The 25,353-nt window shown below is 49.1% G+C and overlaps 1 protein-coding gene across 1 annotated transcript; it reads left to right on the forward strand.

Moving 5' to 3' along the window:
• The first annotated feature begins 1,319 nt into the window (after positions 1-1,319).
• Positions 1,320-21,716, forward strand: CLEC19A (C-type lectin domain containing 19A). Its single transcript, XM_025416402.3, has 5 exons — positions 1,320-1,488; positions 10,807-10,972; positions 17,201-17,294; positions 20,045-20,177; positions 21,401-21,716. The coding sequence occupies exons 1-5, from the start codon at positions 1,401-1,403 to the stop codon at positions 21,478-21,480; spliced, it is 561 nt and encodes a 186-aa protein (XP_025272187.1). The 5' UTR covers positions 1,320-1,400; the 3' UTR covers positions 21,481-21,716.
• Positions 21,717-25,353: the final 3,637 nt, after the last annotated feature.

The raw sequence follows: 25,353 nt of genomic DNA on the forward strand, positions 1-25,353 counted from the left end.
GCCTTGGCAGGCTTTCCAGCCAGTGCCAGCAGGGCAACGCATGCTGCGTGGGCACGAGTTAAGTTATGCCTCACAGGCACAGCAGCGGGTGTTCCAGAGATAAAACGAGTGGCTGGGACAGGTTCAAGTCCTCCCTGCGGGTGCCAGCCACACACAGTGTCAGAGCACCTGATGGAGCATTTCAGGAGAGGAAGGGGAGGGGGGGTGTAGGGTGGAGAGTATGCAGGGTCTTCTGCTAGGAAAGGCTTACTCTGGATCAGTGGTACGATAGCGAAATTTGCTATCACTTATTGAACACCTACTACTTGCCAGCATCTGTGCTAAGTTTTACAAACAGGTGATTTCATTTCATCTTTGCTAGGTAGGGACTGCTGTTACCCGCTATTGTCTTAAGGAGGCAACTGCAGCCTCAGGAAGGCAAAGTGACTCCCTGACAACACATGAAGTGGGAGAGAGTAAAGCTCCGATGTTTAGAGATATTAATTCATAAATGCAGTGACACTCCCCATGAAACACCAGTGGATTTGAAAACATTTATTTTGGGACTCCTGGGTGGCTCAGTGGTTGAGCATCTGCCTTTGGGTCAGGTCGTGATCCCGGGGTCCCGGGATTGAGTCCTGCATCAGGCTCCCCACAGGGACTCTGCTTCTCCCTCTGCCTGTGTCTCTGCCTCTCTCCCTGTGTCTCTCATGAATAAATAAATAAGATCTTTTTTTAACAAAAGAAAACAGTTATTCGAAGTCTGAGCAAACCACACATGAGACTTCTGCACAAATGATAATATGTGCTTCTCTTGGTAGGACGCTTATTCTGGATCAGGAACCTTCTGCTGGCCCCTCCTTTAACCCCTTCTTAAGAAACCCTGAAAAGGGAAGGGGAAGAGAGGAGGGTAAACCACCTAGGCCTTCCTTGCCACAACCTAGGCAAGCAGTGTTCAAACATTTGCCTTCAGGGCCAGTGTGAGGTGGGGACGAGCTGAGCCCAAGCACGCAGGCCCCTCCGACCTCTCTTTTTACCTTCTGCTATGTATTTCCTCCGAGGGAGCCCCAGATGCTTTATCTCCTGTGACAGACAGGATGCAAGCTCTGTTACTCTCCCATCTCACAGAGGAGAAAACTGAGTCTCAGAGAAGCGAACCCACGCCCAAAGCCACGCAGCGGCTCCGAGGCAGGGGGGTAGTTTCTCTTGGCCGAGCAGGGCAGCTCTCAGGCTGTCCCTCTGAGCCTGAGCGTCTCCAGCGGTGCAGAGAGGAGGGAGGAGAGATGGGAGGGGAGGAGGAGGAGACTGGGGTCTAGCCCAGTGGCCTGAGCTCAGCAATTCTCGCCTGCTCCCAAGAGAGCTCCTGTGACAGGGCCCGTCTCCTCCACTCAGGCCTGAAGGTGGCTTCCTCGGGGCTCAGGATGCAAAGGTGGGGGTCATGGGCCGCGGCCTCCCTGGCCCTCCTGTGTGCACAGGCCTTTCCACAGACGGACATCAGTATCAGCCCAGGTGAGCACGGGGCCAGGCCTGAGCAGGTGGAGAGGGCACCTCACGGACACCTGATTCTGTCGGTGAGGCCTGGCTGGCTCTGCAGGCCCGCTGGGCAGAGGGGAGTGGTGGGAGCACCCCCGGCTCCCCGTCCCCCACTCGGGGGGCTTTGTCCCAGGCTCAGACATGGAGTCTTGATTTAATTTATTTTTTAAAAAATATTTTATGTATTTATTTGAGAGAAAGAGAGTGCACAGCAGGGGGAAGGGCAGAGGGAGAGGGAGAAGCATATTCCCTGCGGAGTAGGGAGCCCCACATGGAGCTCCATCCCAGGACCCCGGGATCATGACCGAGGTGAAGGCAGACGCTTAACCGATTGAGCCACCCAGGCGCCCCGAGAGTCCTGATTTTAAATCCTAGTTTTGCATCTTAAAAACTGTGTGACTTCACCCAAATGTCTTAACCTCTCTGAGCTCAGCTTCCTTGGGAAAATGGAGGTCAGAGTGGCACCCTTTGGGGCTACTCTGCACAGGGAGGGAGATAAAGTGGGGAAGTGCTTCAGGCTTGGAGCTTGGCACCACAGGAAGGTCTGAAAAGGGTATTTTGGGTAGGGATTTGGATATGGGTACCCCCCACCCCCACCCTGGCTGTGACAGCTGTTCCCAGGGACCTTTCAAACCTGCTGCTGTGCCACCACAGGCTGGGCATGCAAGGGGACACAGCTGTCCCTCTCATGGCCTCCCTGGAGGTCACTGCTCCGTGGCCCACTTCTGTGGGTTTTCTGTGTCCCCTGCAAATAGGACTTGTCAGCCTCTGGCATGTGCCCCCCCTCTGCCCCCCATGGTCCCACTTGAAAGACTCAGGGCTTCAAATGAGTTCACTTTCTTCCTCTTTGCCATGTGGAGACCCGGGTGCTCACTCTGAGGGACCTGTCTGGGTGGGAAGATTCGTGAATCCTTCAGTCTGCTCTGGACTGAGGATCTTGCTTGTCACCTCCACCCTGTGGGTTCTTCCCAAACATTGTTTAAAATATCTAAAATAATAAGAATACCTATAACCAATTGGGATTTACATAGCCCTCACTAGGTGCCAGGCATTGTTTTAAGCACTTTTGGTATATGGATTTGTTTTTTGGTTTTTGTTTTTAAAGATTTTATTTATTTACTCATGAGAGACACACAGACAGAGAGAGAGAGGCAGAGACACAGGCAGAGGGAGAAGCAGGCTCCATGCAGGGAGTCCGATGCGGGACTCGATCTTGGGACCCCAGGATCATACCCTGGGCTGAAGGTGGTGCTAAACTGCTAAGCCACCCAGGGATCTCCTTGTATATGGATTTGATTTATTTAACCTCCACAATAAGTCTATGACAGGGATACTATTTGGATCCCTATTAAAGCGCATCTAATAATGAAATATTCATAAGATTCCCATAAGACCCCACTCCTGGGCTGTTACTGAGCTGGGGTGAATTTAAACAGTGGGGTGATAGAGGTGTCAGATAAAATACCTGATGCCCGGGTACATCTGAATTTCAGATAAACAATCATCTTTTAGTATAAGCATGTCTCAAATATTGCCGGGGACATAAGCTTAAAATGATCTGTTGTCTGAAATTCAGATGTACCTGGGCTCCTTCCCTGATGGTGGCAGATGAGTGGCAGTCTTTGTTCATTTGGGCAAGCGTTAGGGACTCAGCTTCTGTCATAAACTCTCTGAGTGTCTGTCTTCGCTCGGGCTGCCATCACTAAGTCCACAGACTGGGTGGCTTTGACAACAGGAAATCATTTCTCACAGTTCAGAGGCTGGGGAGTCGAGGTGCTGCTTGATTCTGTGCCCTGGTGAGGGCTCTCTTGCTCGTTTGCTGATGGCCACCTTCCTTGTGTCCTCACATGGCAGAGAGAGAAAGGGCACGTGCACACTCAGGCCTCTCTTCCTCTTCCTATAAGGACACTAATCCCATCATGGCGGCCTCCCCATGACCTCATCTAACCCTAATTACCCGCCAAAGACCCCCCCTTCCAAACACCATCACATGGGGGGTTAACACTCTAGCATATGAAGTAGGTAGGAGGAGACACAGAAATTCAGTCCCTCACAGTAACTCTGCATCCTTGCTGTTGGGCCTCAGTCTCCTCATCCATGCAATGGGCAAGCAGGGGAGAAGGTGGACAAAATATCCTTGAGGTCTGCCTCATACATCCCACAGCCTTGCCTTTCCGTCCGGGGTGTGTGGGAAGGGCCAGAGGCTGAGTCTGCAAGTGGAACAGGTGGGAAGTCTCTCTCACTAGCCTGTTCCTGTGACACCTCTTTCTGAGCATCAGGTTTCCTCGCCTGGAAACTGGGGATCATAATGGCGCCTACTAAATGTTTTGGGGATCTTCAGTGAGATCCTGCAGAGGAAGTGCTTAGCACATGAGTTATTACTGCCAGCTCTTCTGCTGCTCCAGCTGTTGGTGATGTGATAGAAATGGTCAGGAGACACAGCTTGGAATTCCGGTCAGCCCACCCCTCCCATGTAACAGTTGTAGAAACTGAGGCCTGTGGAGGCCAGTGACCCTGCCAAGGTCATCCTCCGTCCAAGTGGTGGTTCTCTTGCTCTCCAGGTTCCCAGCCCAGCAGAAAGCCTAGTTGGAGCCGGAGCAACAGATCTTCTAGATGAAAGTGACTTCAACCCAGAAGGGAGTGTGTGAGTGTAAGCATGTGTGTGTGTGTGTGTGTGAGAGAGAGAGAGAGAGAGAGAGAGAGTGAGCAAGAGTGTGCACGTTGATGTGGACCAGGGAGGGCTTCCCTAGGGTCATGGTGGGCCTTGCCAACCACAAAGGTGAGTGCACAGCCAGGAGCCCTCCTTACAGAGAATGGGCCCAGTCGTCTTCCTCCCCGGATCTCAGCCTTTCTGTGCAAAGCAGGACAGAGCATCAGTCATTTCATCACTCATCCCACGGCTCCCGACTTTCCATGAACATGCAAATACATGCACCTAGTGCGACTCAGCCATACTTCTGGATTTGCTTTGGAAAGAAATCCCTTTAGATGCTTCTGAGAGACTTGGGAGGGTTTAGCCGGACTACAGCCTTTTCCCAAACCCTTTCCTCCAAACCTGGCTTCGATCACATTGTTCAAGTGGATTAATGAGTGTAGAGCTCTTTAGAAGAGAGCCTGGCACGTTGTAAAAGCGGCATAAATATTTGCTATTAGGGCTCTTCAACCATTACCGTCAAGTTTCCGTGCCTGGCTCGGCAAGGCGCGTTTGAAGCCAGGGTGGGGGGGGATGTGGGGGTGCTGCTTCTGCAGGGCTTCGGGGGTAGGCGAGGCATCAGGCCTGTCCTTCCCTCCAGGAACCTGGCATTGCACTCCCTGCTGTGGGCAGGTTCCGGGGCCCAGGCTGTCTCTGCTCTAGTAATATCCAGTGCTTTCTGGAATGCCCACTACGAGCCGGGCCGTGGCTGCCCTGTGAAGTAGGCGTCATCATCGTGTCCATTTTAGAGATGAGAAAACAGAGGCACGGAGAGCTGAGTGTCCAACGGGGGCCGCTGGACTCGAGAGTCCAAGCTGGAGCATAGAGGTCTGAGCAACCTGATGTCCCCACTTTCTAGAATACACCCTGGGGCCTGGATCATAGATCCAGAACCCAGAGTGCCCCGCGGACACTGACCCACTCCCCAGGCCTCCTCTATGGGCACAAGGAGTCTTCATATCGCTGGAACGCGCCTTAGGGTAGCATGACTCGTGGCCTTGCCCCTGGTTCCTCTCCCCAGACGGTGAGACTGTGAGGGCACAGACCCCAAAGCTGAATAGGAACCCAGGAGACATTGAATTATTTGCTTGATTAACTTTTTTGGTCTTAGTCGGCTCAGGCTGCTATAATGTATAGTGAAAATACCATAGACTGGGAGGCCTGAACAGTAGGAATTTATCTCTCACAGTTCTGGAGCCTGGGAGGTCCAAAATGAAGATCCTGAGCAACTTGGCTCCTGGTGAGTACTCGGCCCTCGGATGGCCACCGTGCTGTGTCCTCACCTGGCAGAGAGAGAGGTGGTGGTGGCAGGGCGGGGGTGCATGGAGGTGCAGGGGGTACTCTGGTCTCTCTCCTTTCTCTTCTTTTTTAAAAAAATTGTATTTATTTGAGAGAGAGAGAGCAGGGGGAGGGGCAGAGGGAGAAGCTGGCTCCCCACGGAGCAGGGAGCCAGACCTGGAACTCAGGCACTCGACCCTGGGACTTGAACCTGGGACTCAACCCTGGGACTCTGGGATCATGACCTGAGCCGAAGGCCGACGCTCAACCAACTGAGCCACCCAGGGGCCCCTCTTTCTCTTCTTATAGGAGCACCTGTCCTATCATGAGTGCCCCCCCATGACCCCATCTAACTCGACTGGCCTCCCAAACGCCCCACTTCCAAAGACATGGGATTAGAGCTTCAACATATGAATTTGAAGAGGGAGAGACACAAGCATTCAGTCCATGACACTGTTAAATTTGGTGTTTAATATATCTGTCTTGCAAATGAGAAAACCAAGGGCAGAAAAAAGATGTTTTCTGGAAGTGCTTAGGGATTTCTTTCTCTTTTTTTTTAAGATTTATTTATTTATTAGAGAGAGAGCAAGAGGAGGGGGAGATGGGAGGGGAGAGGAGGAGGAGGAGCAGACTTCCTGCTGAGCAGGGAGCTGGATGCAGAGCCTCGATCCCAGAACCCTGGGATCCTGACCTGAGCCAAAGGCAGACTCTTAACTGACTGAGCCACCCAGGCGCCCTTTGTTTAAGGATTTCTGAGCTCACCCTGATAGCACCACTTGCCAGCTGTGGGAGTAAGTAACTTAACCTCTCTGAGACTCAGTTTCCTCAGCTGTGAAATGGGGATACTGGTGCCCTCCTAGGCTGGTCTCAGCAGTTACAAACTCACCACCGAATGAATGGCCACTCTTTGGACAATACAAGAAGTCACCCAGTGCTTTTTCCCTCTGTATCATGTGGCCACAAGGGTGACCCAGAGAAGGGAAAGCAAAGCTTAGGCATGAGAGGCCCAGGACCCCCGGTTCTGACAACCAGAGCCAAGCCTCACGGGTGAAGAGGACGGCCTGATAGTGGGACATGTAGTCAGGGAGGCAGCAGGAAGCAAAGGCGGTGAGGGCAACAGAGCCCTCCCAGGGGCCACCTTCTAGGAAGGTTAAGCACTTCCTCCTGCCTCCTGGAATCTGGGCCCCTGTCGTGGGAGTGGGGTGGGGGCTGGGATGTGGACCCCAGAGCCTTCCTCACCTCCTCTCCTGGCCGGCTCTCAAGGCTGATCTGGGCAGGAGGCGGCAGGGTAGTGCATTTGTAGGCGGCTGGATTGGGGCCAGGGGAGCGAGCAGCCAGATTGAGTGGGAAGGTGACAATTTATTCTTTTAAAAAGAGAGAGAGGGGGGAAAAATGAGCCCTGAACTCCACTGGTGTGTGCTTTTTTCTTCATAAGCTCAGAGCTCCTAAAGACTTTGACTCCCACCCCAGCTGAGAGACCTTGGTGGCCTTTAGTGCTGCTAATTGAAGTAAAAGACCTTGCAGTTTGGCCTCCTGGTTTCCAGAGCAACAAGCTCCTTTGTGCATCTCTTCCCCTCTCTATCCCTCCACCCTCCCTCTGTCACCTCTGGCCTCATCTCTTGCCTTCCCACCCTCCTCAGATTCCCAGCAAGGCTGAGCCATTTGCAAATGTTCTCCAAAGGTTCCATTCTCTCATACCTCCGAGCCTTTGCACCTCCTGTGTCCGAGCACCTGAAACATTTTCTCTGACTCCTATCTTTCAGGTCTCAGATGACACATCATCCCCTCCAGGAGGACTCCCAGATCTCCAAATCCGTCTATGCCCCTTTTAGGTGCTCCTGTGACAACACCCTGAAATTCCCCCATCTGGAAAGGGGACTCTGTCGTAATCACCCACAGGCTCCTTGAAGAGAGGGATGTGGCGGCCCCCAGTTCAACTAGGGAGGAAAAGGGGGCAAACAAACAACCAGCTTCCACAATAATTAGGGGGCTGCTCCCTCAAGTTTTTGCTCGCAGGACACACATCCACAAATAACATATTAATGACATTTTATATCTGTACTTCTTTTTCTTTTTGTTTTTTTTTTAAGATTTTATTTATTTATTTGACGGAGACAGAGACAGAGAGAGGACAAGCAGGGGGAGCAGCAGGCAGAAGGAAAGGAAGAAGCAGACTCCCTGCTGAGCAGGGAGCCCAACATGACATGGGGCTCGATCCCAGGACCCCAAGATCATGACCTGAGCCGAAGGCAGACACTTAACCAACGAGCTACCCAGACAGCCCTGTGCTAATTTTTCTTAAAGTCAATCTCCATTAGACTGTAAGACCCAAGAGTTCAGAAGCCACCATATCTCCAGCATGTAGCCAACTAGCTGCCTGAGCCCAGGTAGGTGCTCAACAGGAATTGTTGAATGAAAAAGAGAATGAATGAATGAAGGACCAGACCATCAAGATTGAGACAAAAGGAAATGGGCTTAAATGCAGCAGGAAACCCGGGCACCTGGGTGACTCAGTCGGTTAGGCATCTGCCTTCTGCCTTCTGCTCAGGTTATCATCCCTCTACCCTTCTCCCCTCCTCCTGCTCATGCTCTCTCTCTCTTTCAAATAAATAAATAAATAAAATCTTTTTTAAAAGAAGAAAAAATGGAGCAGGAATCCCTAAATTAGATCTGGAGCCACACAGCCTGGCTTTAAAAACCACCTCTGCCCCTTAGGAGCTGTGTGATCAAAAAAAAAAAAAAAAAAGGAGCTGTGTGATCTTGGGCAAGTTATTCAATCTCTCTGTCGTTTGGTTTCTTCCTCTGTAAAGTGGGAGTGATTGTGGTACCTACCTTGTAGGATGTGTGGGCACTACATGAATCAATGGGTACAAAGAGCTTGACACAATGTGTGAGTCAGAAGAAAGCTGGGCAGTGTTGGTCCTGTTTATCACATTGCCATCCTTATCTGTAAAAGCCATAAACGTAGAGAGATCCCTTCAGGAGGGAGACCCAGATTAGTGCAGGCTACTTTGGGGTTCAGGCTGATGAGAGACCTCTGGGATCCTTCTGTTCTCCGTTTCACAAATCCCAGAGGCAAAGGGGGTGCAGGGATACCAGGCAGGGTGGAGTTCCTTATCGTCCCAGGGCAAACTCATGCCTGTTTGCCTACCAGACTCTGCTAATTAAAGGCCTTTGCCTGCCCAGTGGAAAGGGAGTAATTGAGTAGTGACCTGTCACAGCCCCATTTTCTGGTGTGCTTCACTCCAGGCATCCATAACCACCGTTTGTTCAGTGGAAAAAGTCAAAGGAACTAGCAGTGTGGAGGAGGGAGCTTGTTTTCCCCTGGAGAGACTTGATTAAAAATATCCACCAGATTTTAGGGCCCAGGAGAAGCCCTTGGGCCTCAGGGAGAGGGGAGCTCGGGCCTTTGTCTCCTCCTTTCCCCTTCCAGCCCCTTTCATTTGATTATTGCTGTCTCTCTACTAGATAAAAGGTTAGTGCCACAAAGTCCCCACAAAGAGCTCAGCAACACCCAGCACTGTAAGGGGACGTAGCCAGGACTGACACAGCTGCCTGGGATGGGGGACAGGCCGGTTCTGGTCAAATGAGAAAGGCCTGTGGCTCTGGTGGTGATGGGAAGCACTTAGCATAGCCCCCTTGATTAAAACCACTGACTCTTTCTTTCCCCCAAATAAATGCACAGAGGTAGAAGCATGAGCACATGCGCACACGCGCACTTTTGATTTTGCATTTAATTTCAGGGGATTCAGGAAGCCCCATTAACCCTGGTTGTGAAACCTGAGCTTATCATTAATAATCATACTATCACAGGGCAATCCATATATGCCATGCATTCTGCGAATTTATCTGGCTACCTCATGAAGTAGATGCTAAAAGACTGTCAACCATTCTCAGCCCTGTTAATTGCCCATGGTGAAGCATCCTGCGGACTTTCAGATCAAGACTTTGGTGTCAGGAGGCTGAGTTCAAATCCCTATCTGCAGGATGACCTTGGGCAAGTCACTTAACCTAAGCCTCAGTTTCCCTGTATGTGTTTGGCACATCACAAATGCTCCATAATTGTTGTCCACTACTTAATTATTCAGGAGCTCAGCCAGCTGTTACAGTGGCTTGAAAGGCGAAGACCCCACATCCTTAGGTGACCGCAAAAAGGGACCCCAAAGACCAGCCAGTTTGACAGCTGAGAAGGGAGGAAATGTGCCATTGTCACAAGACATGTCAGGCAGAGCTGGTGGCTGGGACTCGGGCCCCCAGATCCCAGTCCAACAGATTTCACCATTGCCCACTGCCATGGGTGAGCCACCTCACTTTGTTCAAGGAAGGTTCTAGGCATGCCCTCCAACCCCTAACGAGTCATCTTGAGTTGTGGTTTCCAAAAAGAGTATCTCCTAAGAGGCCTTCAAGGGAGGCCAACACTTGGGAAAACTTTATTGCCCCAATCATGGGTTTTCCCTTGTGTGCTTTTTTCAGAATTAGGAACACATCTTGAACTCCAGTGGTTTGATGGGCTCCAGATAGAAATAGTTTGATGAGCTGTCGTTTGTCAGTAAACACCTGGAAAAATCTCCGCCGTCACCAGAGAGCCCGGAATTGCAAATTGAAACAAGATAGTATTTTTTGCTTATAAAATTTGCAAAGATTGCCATGAAAGTGATAACATGGAGTGCTGGCAAGGGCCCTGTGAGGTGGGCACTCTCAGGCATTACTGGGGAGTATAAATTGCTTTCAGGAGGCAATTTAGCAAATTGTATCAAAGCCTTAAAAATCCCTCCTCAGAAAATCACCAGAAATGCTGAAAAAGCTTGATGCACAAGGGCTGTTCTTCTCAGCATTCGGTGTAATTGTTTTTAAAGAGGGGAACCAGTCTGATTATCCACAAATTAAGGGGATGATTAAATAAACTCGGGGGGGGGGCATTCAGTGGAGTATTCAAGAGCTATTTAAAAACAATGTTTACAAAAAAAATTTATATAATGACATGGGGGAAATATATTCTCACTTTTGGGATTCAGAATATTGACAGGTATGTAGAGTACAATATAATAATTGAATTTTTACAAATCACTGCATTCAAGCAGGACATGAAGAAAAATACACTAGAGCAGTAACATTTTCCAGGTGTTCTATCATGAGCATATATTACTTTTGTCATTTGGTAAATTTGGGGTATGCTTGTGTTCTTTGGACCTCAGGCATGGAATTTGACTTATCATAATGGGCCATGTTTTATTTTCATTCTTGAAAAGGTGTCAGAAGCTGTTTGCAAACCTTGTTTGCACACTGCCAACCCTCCCGCCAGTCTGTGTTCTTTCTGCCCACAGCCATGCCGGAGCTGCCCCGGGCTTCCCTCTGCCCCCTGTTCTGGATGGAGTTCAAAGGCCACTGCTACAGATTTTTCCCTCTCAATAAGACTTGGGCTGAGGCTGACTTCTACTGTTCTGAGTTCTCCATCGGCAGGAAGTCCGCCAAACTGGCCTCCATCCACAGGTGAGTGGACATCTGTCCCCCACAGCCCGACTGAGCACCCCCTTTGGAAAGGGGAGTGAGAAATGCATTTCTCACTGGTGTTTCTCTTTGGTAATTCTAGCTAATTTGATCTAGCCTGAATTCTCATTGGAACAGTAGAAGGCAAAGCATTTAGCTTGGGTAGCAAATGGCATGCTGTAGGATCCATCTTCATAAGTGCTGATTTTGTGCTGTGGCCCACACTACGGCACAAGGGGGCTTGACCCTGTGAAAAACTCACATAAATACATGCAAAGAATATGATATAAGGAATGATAACTGACACTTATTTGTTGGGTGTTTATAGACATCATCATGTTGAAGCTCTCTCTCAAACCATATTAGGTAGGGATCTTCATTGTACAGACACGGAATGTGATCCTCCAAGACGGTGACTTGCTCAAAGTTACCTACCTATAAAGTGGTGGAGCTGGGATTTGAACCCAAACAGCCAAATTCCATAGCCCACCCACCGAGGCCTCCTTCCACATTCGTCTGTGTCTCCCTTATAAGTCCCAGCCACACTGACCATCTCCAAGTTCTCCAGTCTGGTCCAGCCCTTTTACTCTTCCATACTTTTGCATATTCTGTTCCCTCTGCTGGGAATTGCCATTCCCCAGTAAATACCTCCTCAGCCTTCAAGGCTCATCTCTTCACCGAAGTCACCCCAACTCTGGCATCCTAATTGCACTCATTGCCTGCCTCTCCCAGAGCATTTTCTTTCATCACCCCATTATGACCTGTTTTCACATCAGACGTCCTCGCCGACCTGTGGGTTCCTTGAAGCCAAGAGTGCTACGTTCCAATGGTACCCCAACCACAGCTTCACAACCCTGCTTCTGTTTCTCAAGAATCTCAGAAAGACAGTTGGTGCTTTATGCTTTAGAGTCACCGAATTTTGTTAAAAACAGAGAAGGGGTCAGGTATCTTAATTTTTAAGCAAATCCTCCATGGTTTCATCCAACAGATATGGAGAGCTCCCCCTGTAATCTCAGGGGTGCTCAAGAATATAGGGAGGCAGTCAGATCTTCAGGAGAAGAGGAACCACTACAAATATGAAAAACAGAGAATTTAACACGCATAAGTGATGGAATCTAAGAACTGAAAGAGGCAGCAGTGAGGCAGACCAGAGATTCACAACGGCAGGAAGGAGGGAAGCCAATCCCACCTCTAAGGGGAAGGCAAACTAGTCTTTTTTCTTCTTCTTTTTTTTTTTTTTTAGATTGTATTTATTTATTTGAGAGAGTCAGAGAGAGAGAGAGAGAGAGAGAGCAGGAGCAGGGGGGAGAGGGAGAAGCAGGCTCCCTGCTGAGCTGGGAGACCAAGGTGGGACTCAATCCCAAGACCCCAAGATCATGACCTGAGCTGAAGGCACACATGCTTAACTGATTGAGCCACCCAGGTGCCCCAGGGCAAACTAGTCTTAGGGGAGCTGGAGCCACCCAGGTGAGGCAGCCCCTGCCAGCGACTCCCAAGGCAGAGAGGGAGACACATACCCTGGTTTCTCTCTCCCTCCCATCCTTATCCATGCCTCCAACTACTTGCCGGGCAGCTGACAAGAAAACCTGGGAAAAGTGGTCTTCAGGGCAAATCCTCTGTGATATAGAACAGAGCACAGGACTGGCACTTACAAGGATGAGTCAAAGAAACTCTCAAAAATTTCGAGCCTGGGGGTGCCTCAGGGACTCAGTCAGTTGAGCACCTGCCTTCAGCTCAGGTCAGGATCCCGGGGTCCTGGGATCCAGCCCCGCATTGGGCTCCCTACTCAATGGGGTGTCTGCTTCTCCCACTCCTCCCCCCATGCTCTATCTCTTTCTCTCAGATAAATAAATAAAATCTTTTTTAAAAAAATTACGAGACTATGGAGGAAAATGAAATACATGTGATAAAAAGTAAATTCTAAAACGATTTCAGGGGCACCTGGGTGGCTCAGTCGGTTAAGTGTCCAACTCTTGATTTCAGCTCAGGTCTTGATCTCAGGGTCATGGATTCAAGTCCCATGTCAGCATGGAGCCTGCTTGAGATTCTGTGTCTCCCTCTTCCTCCGCCCCTCCACCCCAGAGCACTCTCTTTCTTAAAAAAACAAACAAACCAAAAACCCAAATGAAGGTTTCCCTCTAGCCAGCCCACAGGAAGGGCAGCTCACCTTGCTCATGGTGCTTATAACCTTAACCTTGGTTAGCCAGGCACCAGAAAGGGTTCCAGGCAAATCTGGATGCTTCTGGCAACCCCCGACCCAATTCCTGCTCTTTTCTGCCTCTACTTACCTTCTTCCTGTCTTCTCAACTGCCAGTGCCCCTCCTTGCCTTTCTCATACTAACATTCTCTCCCTTCCTTCTCCTTTACAGGTTGTTTTCCATTTGGCCATATAAAACTTTCTTGCAAACACGTAGGAAAGTTAAACCTGAACAATTCATTCAGCTATTATACATGGAATTCAGTTTGCAGAAAGCCAGACACCATTGTAAAATCCCTAATTATATCTTGTCTCTGAGACACAACCCGATTCTGTATTTCTGGTGTTTTCTCCATGGTTTTTAAATTTTTTTTCTTTCATAATTAAACACACAATCAGCTTATGTCCGTGGAGCATCTGATTGAAGCTTCAGACCCTCATACTTTCTGCTTACCTAATAATTTCCATCTTTGTTCGATTGAATTAAGTTCATCTAATCCGTGCTCCTGGATACTTATGGTAGCAACTTGGGCTTCTCTCTGTTCCAGTTATTTTGACCAGATATGGGGGAAATGCAATAAAATATCGAAATAGTTTCCCAAGCAGGTGTTGTTGAACAAAGAGGGCAAAAATCACTAAAAGTGACTGGACAGCCACTCCACCAGATGACTCCTCAAAACGTATGTTTGGCCGTCAGTGTAGCCACACGGTGAATGAGGGAGGCATTTGGGGATTCCAGCACTTGCCCAGCTGGGTAGGACCAAGGTCAAAGACCCATTGAGCTGAAAATCACTTTGTCCCCAGAAATTGGATCATTCACATGTCAGAACACACACTCTTGGAACATTGATATTGAATGGAGCCTGCTGATGGCATGAGAGGAAATGTCAAATAGATGTAAGACTTGCTATTGGTCTGTGTGGTCCTTGTGGCCCATTTGGAGAGACCAGACCATGAGAAATAGAGAACTAAACCAACCAGCCTGCCCCTGGAAGGTCAGAAACGTGTGCTCCGGGTGGTCCAGGAGCGGTTATGGGGGCTCACTGGAGACTTCCTGGAAGAGCTGGTCCTGGATCCAGGACCTTGAAGAATTTAGGAAGCTTAAGGAATGGGAACATCAGATGTTCCAGTTGGAGAAGCCCATGGGAGGAGATGTTATATGCACTAAGGGCACTAGAGTCAGACAGTCCTGGACTAGTCCTAGCTCCGCCTCGTCCTCCTCACACCATCTGACCAAGGAGACCAAGCATGTGAAGCTCTCCCACAGTTAGCTCGACTGAGTGCTCAATAGTAGGAGCTGTTAATGATTTCATTTGTTAGAATCCTAGACATCTCAGGGCGTCAGTTCTTACTTAGCGGTCCCATGTCAGCTCATCTTTGCGAGGGCATGCAAGCCCTGCCTCGCTCACCCTCTTTTCCCTCCCTTTCCTCCAATTCGGGCTGCTGTTACAACAATACTACAGACAGGGGGGCTGATAAACAACAGAAATTTATTTCTCCCAGTTCCAGGGGCTGGAAGTTTAAAATCAGGGTGCCAGCACAGCTGAGTTCTTGGTGAGAGCTCGCTCTGAGGTTCACAAATGGGCCATCTTCATGCTGCATCCTCACAGGGTGGAAGGGGTGACAGCGCTCTCTGGCATCTCTTTCTTCAGGCCCCTCATCTCACTCCTGAGGGCTCCACCCTCACGATCCAATCACCTCTCAAAGTCCCCACGTCCTAATACCATCACATCGGGGGTTAGGTTTCAACATATGAATTTGAGAGGGACCCTAAGATTTAGTTTATAACAGTATTTGCTAAGCAACTCCCTGAACGTGACTGCCTGGAGAACCATGTCAGGAAAGATGCTGAGGGCCAGGGGTCTAAGTGCTTCTGGAATGGAGTAGTAATTTCTTCCACAAACACAAAATTAAGGAGAATAAACATGGGTGCTTTGATTTGCTACCAATGGCTCAAGACAAAGGCGATCCAATAGTGGGCATTTTCGACAAGATGGCAGCCTTTGGAGGGTGGCCATTCCAATGAAGCCAATGAGAGCAGATATACTTTGTGGCAACATAGAGGGTCCATCCACATAGTCCTGTTTTGAAGTGAGTTGTTCGCTAGGTGTTAGGTCCGAGGCTGATAATTACTACCTTATAATAACTTCCTCATCACACCAAACTTTACCTTTTAATGCCAGGTGGAAGCCAAAACTAGGAATCCCCTGTCCAGTGGGATCTGTGCCTCTGGGTCTGGGAACCCTGTGAGTGCGGTGTGGCTTTTGTTCAGCCATGTGCTTTCACTTGCTTTGTCCAACCTCCTGACCTTGGCCAATGGCATCTCCCAGGCTCGCTGACGTCAGAGCACTGGGTAAGCCTTCATCGCCCCCCACGGTCTTCCTGCAGCAACCCCATGTACCATGTGCCCACATGACTACAACCCAAGAAGGAAAGGCAGTGGTGGAAGCTGGGCCCTTTCCAGATGCCTGTGTCTGTTTATCAGGAAGGAGAGTATGTCCAAAGTGTCCCTTACAAACTTCCCCTCACATCCAATCGGCCAAACTGGGTTTTATGGCCAGCGTTAGCTCTAAAGGAGGCTGGAAAGTGAAATCTAGCTTGCCTAACTTCTGCAGGCAACAGGCAAAGGGATTAGACATGGCTGTGGAGTAAGCAACCAGTAGTATAATTTCTGTGCCCGAGTGCCAGTTTGATGCGAGGATTCACTGAGTTCATGGGTGCAAAACAAGCACAGTGCGCAGAAAACATTTTAATGATCAAATGAAAATCTCTATGTCTATCTCTCCATCCATCCATCTCTATTTCTTTGTTATTTTTGGCAGCAGACTGCCTTCAGTGTCCTCCACTGATTTCTTTTGTTAGGTGAATTATTTTATAAGCTCTTTGCAATAGGAGGTAAGAATCTCCCAAAAGATCCCAATGCCTTCTGCTATGGTTTGAATATTTGTGCCCCCCCCCCCCCCCCCCGCCAGGTTCGCATGTTGAAATCCTAACACCCAGTGTGATCATATTAAGAGGTGGGGCCTTTGGGAGGTGCTTATGCCATGAGAGTGAAGCCCTCATGAATGGGATTAGTGACCTCATGCAAGAGACCCCACAGAGCTCCCCTAACCCCTTCCTCCATGTGAGGATACAGTGAGAAGTCTGTGACCCAGAAGACGGCCCTCACCTGACCATGCTGACACCCTGACCTTGGATTTTTGCCCCCAGAACTGTTCTGGAGAAATAGAGTTCTGTTGTTGGAAAGCCATCTAGTCGATGGCATTTAGATATAGCAGCCTGAAAAGACACTTTGTAAGGAGAGTGGACTGTTAACTGAAGAACTTTGGTTTTGCTGAGTGGGCTCTGCTAAGTTCAAGCCCAGGGCTGAATTTTCCAGGAAAGCAAAAGATTTTGGAGATGGAATGTGAGAAAAAAAAAATTAGTATGATAAGTAAAGACTTGCTGCATAAGGAGGGCTTTTGAGAGAAAACAAAAATGTCTAGTGGAGATTTGTCTTAAATTATTTCATGTGCATAATGTAGTATATTTTCTTTGTCTCTTCACGATATTGTCAATATGTTCCAGCTTGTTCACTTGTGTTTTGGAGGCAGATTTAAATTTTTAAGATGAATCGCAGTGCTAAGATCTGCTTTGAACCAGGATGAATCCAATCCAGGGGTGCCTATGAAAGACAGTCACGCAGCCTGGGTGGCTCAGCAGTTTAGCGCCACCTTCAGCCCAGGGTGTGATCCTGGAGACCCGGGATCGAGTCCTGCGTTGGGCTCCCTGCGTGGAGCCTGCTTCTCCCTCTGCCTGTGTCTCTGCCTCTCTCTCTCTCTCTCATGAATAAATAAATAAAATCTTAAAAAAAAAAAGAAGAAGAAGAAAAGACAGTCACATCTGGGTGATGTAATTAAAGAAAGAGCAGGATTGCATCATACCGTCAATTGATGTTGGTCCAGGAAGGTTAACAAGGATTGCTTTCAATTTTCAACTCTGTCCTATGAAAAGAGGCAAGGAGTAACATGCAATGGCGTTGCTCACATTTGCAGCTGGGAAGAGAATGTCTTTGTATATGACCTGGTGAACAGCTGTGTGCCTGGGATCCCAGCTGACATCTGGACAGGGCTTCATGATCATAGACAGGTAAGAAAGCAATAGCCATCAGGCCCTCTTGGAAGCTCCAGCCAAGACGCCACTTCAATTTAGCCAATCTTTCGCATGGCATCTAAATGCCAGGTGACTGCTACGTGCCCCACACACAGAGAGAAATCAGACACCAAGACGTCCCAGTTAGAATATAGTGGTGCAAAAGAGCATATGATGGGAACACAGTATGGTCAGAGAAGCCTCCGTTTGGGTTTGAGTTCCCAAGAAGTCATACACAAACGTGTAATTACATGTGCAAGAGATTTCTGTGGGGAAAGATCTTGGAGGATAAAAAAAAAAAAAAAAAGGAGGCAGGGAAGGTGTCCAGGCAGACAGAAATGTGGGTCTGAGACCTGTGAGGGGAGCAGGGGAAGGAAGGCCGGAGAGGAAGAGCCTCTGATCACAGCATATGATCTGAGAAAGATTTGGTTAGGCCAGTGGGGAGTTGCCTGAGTTGTCTCTCGGGCAAGAAGGCCATTAGAGGAGTGCTGCACCCGGCAGGAATGAGCCATCGCACCCTCGAGTATTTGCTGAGACAGGGCCTGGGCACAGCCTGGAGGAAGCCAGGTCTCTCTGTGAAGGCAGGGATGGACCCAAGGGGGCAGGCGAGTTCAGGCCGTCAGTCAGCTATGTTCCCTGTAGCCGGTCCTCCTAAAGGAGCTCTCAGCAGTGTCCTTCCATGGCCACCCCGGCCCCCTAGTTGAGAGACGTTTAAGCTGGTGTCTAATGGATACATAGGAGTCAGCTAGAGGAAGAAGCAGGTAGAGGGAATAGCATGGGCCAAAGGCCTGAAGTGTGAGCGCTCGTGACCCATTCAAGGACCTTAAAGACAAGCGAGTCTGGGATGCAGAGTGGGGCAGGGGTCGATGGGTTAATGGTGAGGCGTTGGGCCAAAAAGGATAGCCAGCGCCAGACCTTATAGCTGGTGATATCCCTGCAGACTCCACGGGGACACTGTGTCCCCATACTTGCCCTGGGTGAGCTGAATACTGTCTCTCTTCTGCACCTGTGCTGCCAGCCTCACCCCAGAGTACTGTGGGGCACAGGTCTCCAGTTCCAGCTCCTGTCCTGTCACTTACTGGTGGCCAGTAAGATGACTTGGGGCAAATTTTTTTTTTTTTTTTTTTTTTTACCTCTCTGGGCTTCAGTTTCCTCAGATACAAAACTGGGACAATGATAATAATGCCTTGATGTAAAAACGTAATAGAGCTTAGCCTGATGCTTGGCACACTATCACAGCTCATTAGGCTGGTGAGAGCTGCTGTCAAAGGAGCAAAAGTAACCATAGTGGCCAAACTCAATAGAGATCTATCTTTTAAATCCATAGAGTTCATCTGGCAAGAACCTATATAGAAGTTGTAATTTAAAAAAAAAAAACAACCCACATTTCTATTTGTAATAGTAACTTTAAAATAGGACTATGTGGGTTGGGGGGGTGTTGGGCAGCTCAGTCGGTTAAGCATCTGACTCTTGGTTTCGAATCAGGTCCTGATCTCAGGGTCGTGAGATCGAGACCCAGGTTGGGCTCCCTGCTCATCGAGGGGTCTACTTGAAGATTCTCTTTCTCCCTCTGCCCCTCTCCCCACTTGTGTGTGTATGCTCACATGCGTGCTCTCTCTCTCTCTCTCTCTCTCTGTCTCTCAAATAAATAAATGTTAAAATAAAGTGGGATTATAAGGGTGCCTGGCTGGCTCGGTCAGAAGAGCGTGCAACTCTTGATCTTGAGGTCATGAGTTCAAGCCCCACATTGGGCATAGAGAGTGCTTAAGTAAATAAATAAACCTTTAAAAATATATATATGAAATGAAATGGGATGATGAAGACACTCAACTGGGCTTAAGGAACTTGTATTACAACATTTAAGAATGATAGGACAGTAAAGGGGCTTGTTTTTTTAAATTTTCTTTTCGGGGCTGGGGCACCAGGAACCGGGTACCAGCTAAGTCCTCCATGGGCTTTACCCCATCAGTCCCCCAGGACCTTTCTGGGGGCAGACATCAGCCCCATGGTAACGGTGCGGAAACTGACACGGAGAGGTAAGGTCCCTTGTCCAGATTGCAGTGAAGAGGTGGGTAGAGCTGCAGGGACAAGCTCTGACCTCTCTGGGAGGCGCATGCCATGCCCGTGATCGCCCCCTCCACAATCATCAGTGCTCCGGGGGAGACTTTTCTAAGAACTTGAATAAATGCAGAAACGGCTTGTGTTCCAGAACATTGCAAAGATGTAGTCCTCTCCACAGTTAATTTGCACATTTATTTTAACACCAATCAAATTCCCGACAGGCGTTCTCTTGTAATTGGACAGAGCGGTCCCACGTCGGGCAAGAAAAATACACCCTCTGTGGACAAAAGGAAAGAAATGAAGGGTGACCCCTGTCTGCTGGTAAATTAAAAAAAAAAAAAAGTGTAGTAGGTAAGGTCTTGGGTTCAAATCCCAGCACTAATGCTTTATGAAGCTGTACGACTTTGGCTGGCTAGACCACTCCGATCTCGGTTTCCTCACCTGTGAAATGGGGATGAGGGTGCCCACCTTGAGGACAGCGAGGTGAAAGCACCTGGCGTGGCCTCTGATAAGGCTTCACTGAGCAGCAGCTGGCAGTGGTGGCACAACACTATCTCACAGCCACCAAGGACCTCTGTCCTGCTCCATAGGGAGGTGTTGGGTGTCATTCCCCAGCTGGGGCTGGCTCTCATGCCAGATCTTTCTCTCGTGGGCTTGCTTCCTCCACTCGGGATGGGACCGCCCAGGAAGGCCAGTTTGAGTGGACGGACGGCTCCTCCTATGACTACAGCTACTGGGACGGGAGCCAGCCAGATGACGGCGTCCACGCGGACCCCGAAGAGGAGGATTGTGTGCAGATATGGTACCGGCCCAGCAGCGGTGGGTGCCCCAGGGAGCAGGGCTCCTGCAGGGGTGCTGGGGAGGTGCCATGGGCAGCCAATTAGGTTGCTGGGGGCGCCAGGGGCCTTCTCCACGGTGGATGCAGTTTAAACGGTACGTGGCGGTGCGTGGTTGACATGCAGGCTGCAATCTGCGATCCGAATGAAAAGGTATTAGTGGTAGGGGCGGGGCCAGGGTGGGGAGCACTTGTACAAGGAGCAAAGGACAGGATGGTGCTTCTGTGTCAGCTGGCCAGGGCACCCACGTGCAACCCTAGCCCAGGCTCCCGAGGACTGGAACCGAGGCCTGGCTGCAGAAGCACGCAGGTATAAGTGGTGAAAAGAATACACACCAGGGTTCAAGCCCCAGCCCTGCTGCTCTCCAGCTCTGTGTCCTTGCAGGGAATTACGTGTGCTCTCGGACATCCCGTGTGCCCTTCTGTAAAATGGGTTTAGTAAGCGTTCCTACCCACAGGGCAGATCTGGGGGTTATAGGAGATACAGCTGGGCTGGCCTGGAACCCCGGCTCCACCCCTTATTAATCTCGGGGGCCCAAAGTGAACGCCTTCACCTCTTGGTGCCTGGATGTCTTCATCTGCAAAATGAGATAATGCTACTTAACTTGCAGGGTTGCTGTGAAGAAGAAAGAAGCTAATGCACATAAGGTGGCCACTATGGCTTGCATGCAGTATTAGCAATCGCCGCCATCAGGATTAAGGGTATCATTACTCCTCACACCAACCCTGAGAAGTAAAAACTATCAATATTCTCATTTGGCAGATGAAGAAACGGAAGCTCAGAGAAGTTCAGTGATTTGCTCATGGTCACACAGCAAGTAGTGAAGCGGTTTCAAACAAAGATCTACTGAAGTCCAGATTCAAGCACTCAACTGCTACTCCCTGGGTGCTCTTTTTCTTTTCCTGGTCAGGAGAGGCAGGTATGGAACAGGGACTTGCTACCCTAGAGGCCAGGCTGGAGCCTGGGAGCCAGAGCTGGGCCAAGTATCAGGGTGAAGTTTGTCTTGCCCTATCCACAGTGGCAAGTCAGGACTAGCCTTATGAGAGAGAAAGGCTGGACAGCAGCCTCATCAAGCATCAGCAAGAAAGGGGTGCCAATGCAGATGTGAGGCCACTGGAGAGGGCTTTTACTCCAGTGGGGTGGTGAGGTGACTTTTACTGTGGTAGGTGGACCCTCACCCAGATTCTCTGCTTCTTTCCATCACAGCTCTGAGGTCCTGGAATGATAACACCTGCAACCACAAGTTCCCCTTTGTCTGCAAGATCGCCTCTCTGACCATTCACTGATCCAGTCTTGGCCCCTCACAGTGAGCCCAGCTCCAACACCATCTTGTAGCTGTACGTAACGTAGATGAAACAATAATGTGAAACACAGATGAGATAGAGTTCCCAGGCAGAGATTTGAAGCAAGCAAGCTTTAATGATACAGAGTGGTTACTTGGTCATAAGTGACAGGATACACAAGATAAACTGGCTTGATAAATAAAAAGGGGTGGCAGGTTTGTTGCCCCAACTAAACAGAAGTCCGAGGTTGTTCTAGATTCAGACTTGAATTTCATTGGCCTGGCTCAGCGCATTCCACTTTGGTGTATGTTGGTTGGCTAGGCCCTGCCTAGATGCACATCTCTGGGCAGGAAGGGATGGGAGTCAATACCATCTGAACCACGTGGGCCTAAAGAGGTTGGTGGTTCCCCAAAGAAAAACAAAAATATTAACAAATCTATACATTGCCAGTGGGAGAATAAAACGGTGAAGCCATCCTGGAAAACAACATGGTGGTTCCTCAAAAAGTTGAACATAGAATTACCATATGACCCAGCAATTCCAATGCTGGGTATATACCCAATGGTATTGAAGACAGGTATTCGAAGGTGAAGGGTCATAGTAGCATTATTCACAATGGCCCCCAAAGTGGAAACATCTTTGGGGGTACCACCCAGATGACCTCATCCCATGGGTCAGGGTCCCAACTAGGGCCCTTGACCATAGTCAAGCCTTGACCATAGCCTTGCTTAGGAGCTTAACTGCCTTTGAAGTTCGATCCCTCTCAGTCCTGGGCTTGGTCTGCCCTCCTGCCAGCTTCTTTGTCTGCAACCAAAGAAGTTTCTTGGCTTTCACTTCTAGAGCAAGGGTCTGTTACTTGTCCTTGGCTGATGAGTATCCTTCTGTAGAGCATCAAAGCCTTGTAGCAACAGCCATCCAACCTAGTTATGCTCAGGGGTACTGTATTCTCTGTTCATCGACTGCCTGATACATGGCCTCTCCTACAGCATTCCCTGCCCCCCAGTACATCCTCCCAGTTCAGTCCATCGAGTTACAACCACCTTGTGCCAGGGCCTGTCTGGGTTCTACCCACCACTACCAATTGCCAGCATAGAGGGAAGCCATCCTGCCCCTAAGCTCTGCCTTGTTGCCTGCTTCTTCAGACCACTCCCAGTATCAGTGGTTCTAGACTGGGTTTTCTGGTAGCAGTTGCTGAAACAGAGTTTGGCATAGAGGTCATTTATTAGGAACCAATACCTGTGAGAGGAAAGCAGAGGAACAAGTGGACCTGAGATGTGACCTGGTGAATTATCAGCCAGCCTGGCAGGGAGATCCAGGAGAAATATTGACATCGGAGCAGACCACATGGGGCTGAGATGGCCAGGCCATTCAGTCAGTGACACAGGTTTCCCCAGAAAGGATGTTACTTCTCCGGGGCTGATGCTGACCCTGAAGGAGCTAACAGCTAAGAGCTCTTTGCCCTCTTCCCCCGGAGGGGGATCTGAGTGGGGCAGCTCCATGTTACCACAACTGGAATCACAAAGACATAAGTTCAAAGCACCTGGGTGGCTCAGTCTGTTAAGCATCCAACTCTTGATTTCAGCTCAGGTCATGATATCAGGGTCATGGGATCGAGCCCTAAGTTGGGCTCTGTGCTGAGCGTGGAGCCTACTTAGGATTCTCTCTCTCTCTCTCTTCTCCCTTAGCCCCTCCTCCCTTCTTTCAAATAATAAATAAAATATATCTTTAAAAAAAAGACATAGATTCAAATCCCACCATTTCCACTTACCATGTGACCCCATTTAAGTGACTTAACCTCTCTGAGTGTCAGTTTTCTCCTTGGAAAAATGGAGATGCATTCCCCTCCAGCTCTGACTGTGATTTATCAGGAAGCTCTGGGTAACGAGGAGCTCTCCATAGGTGACTTTTCCTGAAAACTAAAACTCATTCCCCAAGCATCACAACTAACTCTTTTTTTTTCCTACTTTGAATAGGAATCTTCTAAACAGTGTTATACATTTCCCTGCTTCCCTAAACAGATGATATTCAACAAGATTAGTCTTTTCTTGATGATTCAGGGTCATGTGCGCTTCATCTACTTCAGGTATTTTTGTCGCCTGTCATCATATCTGGGTGTCAGTGTGCCAGTCTCTGACAGCCCACAGAATCTCCCATCTTTTCTAGACTGTTGCTGCTGAGATGCTGTGGGCAGGGAAGCCAGGCAACCAAGCCTGAGAATAACCCATGAGAGAGAAAGTGAGAGAGAGAGGGTGGGGGGAAAGCAGGGGAGATAGATAAGTGATGGATGCATGGATGGATGGATGGGCAGATGGGTGGGTGGATGGATGGATGGATAGATGGGCAGATGGATGAATGGATGGACGGGTGGATAGGTGGAAGGATGGGTGGATGCATGCATGAATGCATGCATGGATGGAATGGATGGGTAGATGGATGGGTGGATAGATGGGCAGATAGATGAATGGATGGATGGGTAGATGGGTGGATGCATGCATGAATGCATGGATGGATGGATGGATGGGTAGATGGATGGGTAGATAGACGGGCAGATAGATGGATGGATGCATGCATGCATGGAAGAAAGGGTGGAAACAATCAAGAGATATTTTTAGAGAGACCTAGACGTGGATAGATGGGGAGACAGGCAGGGAGGCTGGCGCTCAAGATAATAAATATATATCACCCATAGGATCGTTGTAAGTGAAGCATACAGTCCCAGCATGCGGACATATCAAAATGTATTTAACATTCCTTCTATTGTTAATCTTTTAGCTGCATCTAATTTTTCCCTATTACAGATAACACAGTGATAAGCATCTCTGTATATACATCCTCAATTATTTTCCTGGGGATATATTCTTAGAAGTGGAATTACCAGTTCAAAGTGTATGCACATTTAAGAAATAGGATTACTTTTTATTACAAAAATGTGCATGCAGACTGCAAAAACATATGCAGCGTGCCTCATGTGTATCTCCCATAATCCCACCAGCCAGAGTTAGCCACTATTGACCTTTTGATAGTGTTTTCTGGGCATATGTACTGTGAGCACCATGAGAATTCACCTTGAGGGCCTCCTACTCCCAGGGAAATAATTGACTGAGGGCCCTGGCTTTTGTGGCTGAAATCCATGTTTTGTTTTCCCCGAGGCTTTACTTCCTATAGGCTGCTCCCAGGCAATGACTGAGCAGCCCTGTTCCTGGGGAGGGAGGGGGCAGCATTCCTTTGTTGGTGGACTTTGGCTCAGGGACGCCAGATGGCCTTGCTGAACTTGCCTTAGACCACAGGCCAGTCTAGGACACCTCTACCCTCTGTCCTTCCCTGGGGGGCCAGACTTGCATCACAGGCTGACACCTCTCCCAGCCTTCCCTGGCTCTCTTCGTATTTTGTTTCACAAAGTCATTTCCTCCAATAAAATCCTTGCACAGTTAATCCATCCTGGTGCCTGCTTCTCAGAGGACCCAGATTAACACATACACCTCAAATACAATGAGACACCCCCCCGCCAAAAGTCCATTCTAATTTATATTCATACCTGCAGTGTATAGAGTCCCTCTTTACCTGCACTTTTGCCAACACATTGGCCCACCTTCAGACTGAGCCCCCAGTTAGCAGATGGATGCTCCTTTTGCTCCCTTGCCAGTCCTCAGAGGCAAGTGCATCACTGAGACTGTTTTGATTGTTGGTGACAGAAAACCCAACCCAAATGGCATTAAACACAAGAAGACTTTGATTTACTCATTAAGCTGAAAAGCCCAGAGTATCTAGCTTCAGTCGCAGCTCGATCCAGGGGCTTAAATGATATTGTCAAAGATATTTGTCTCCCTGTTCTGCCGCCATGGTGTTGGCTTGATCCTGAAGCTCCAGTCTCTCCAC

Source organism: Canis lupus, chromosome 6 (assembly GCF_003254725.2).
Source record: "Canis lupus dingo isolate Sandy chromosome 6, ASM325472v2, whole genome shotgun sequence".
Classification (NCBI taxonomy): Eukaryota; Metazoa; Chordata; class Mammalia; order Carnivora; family Canidae; genus Canis; species Canis lupus.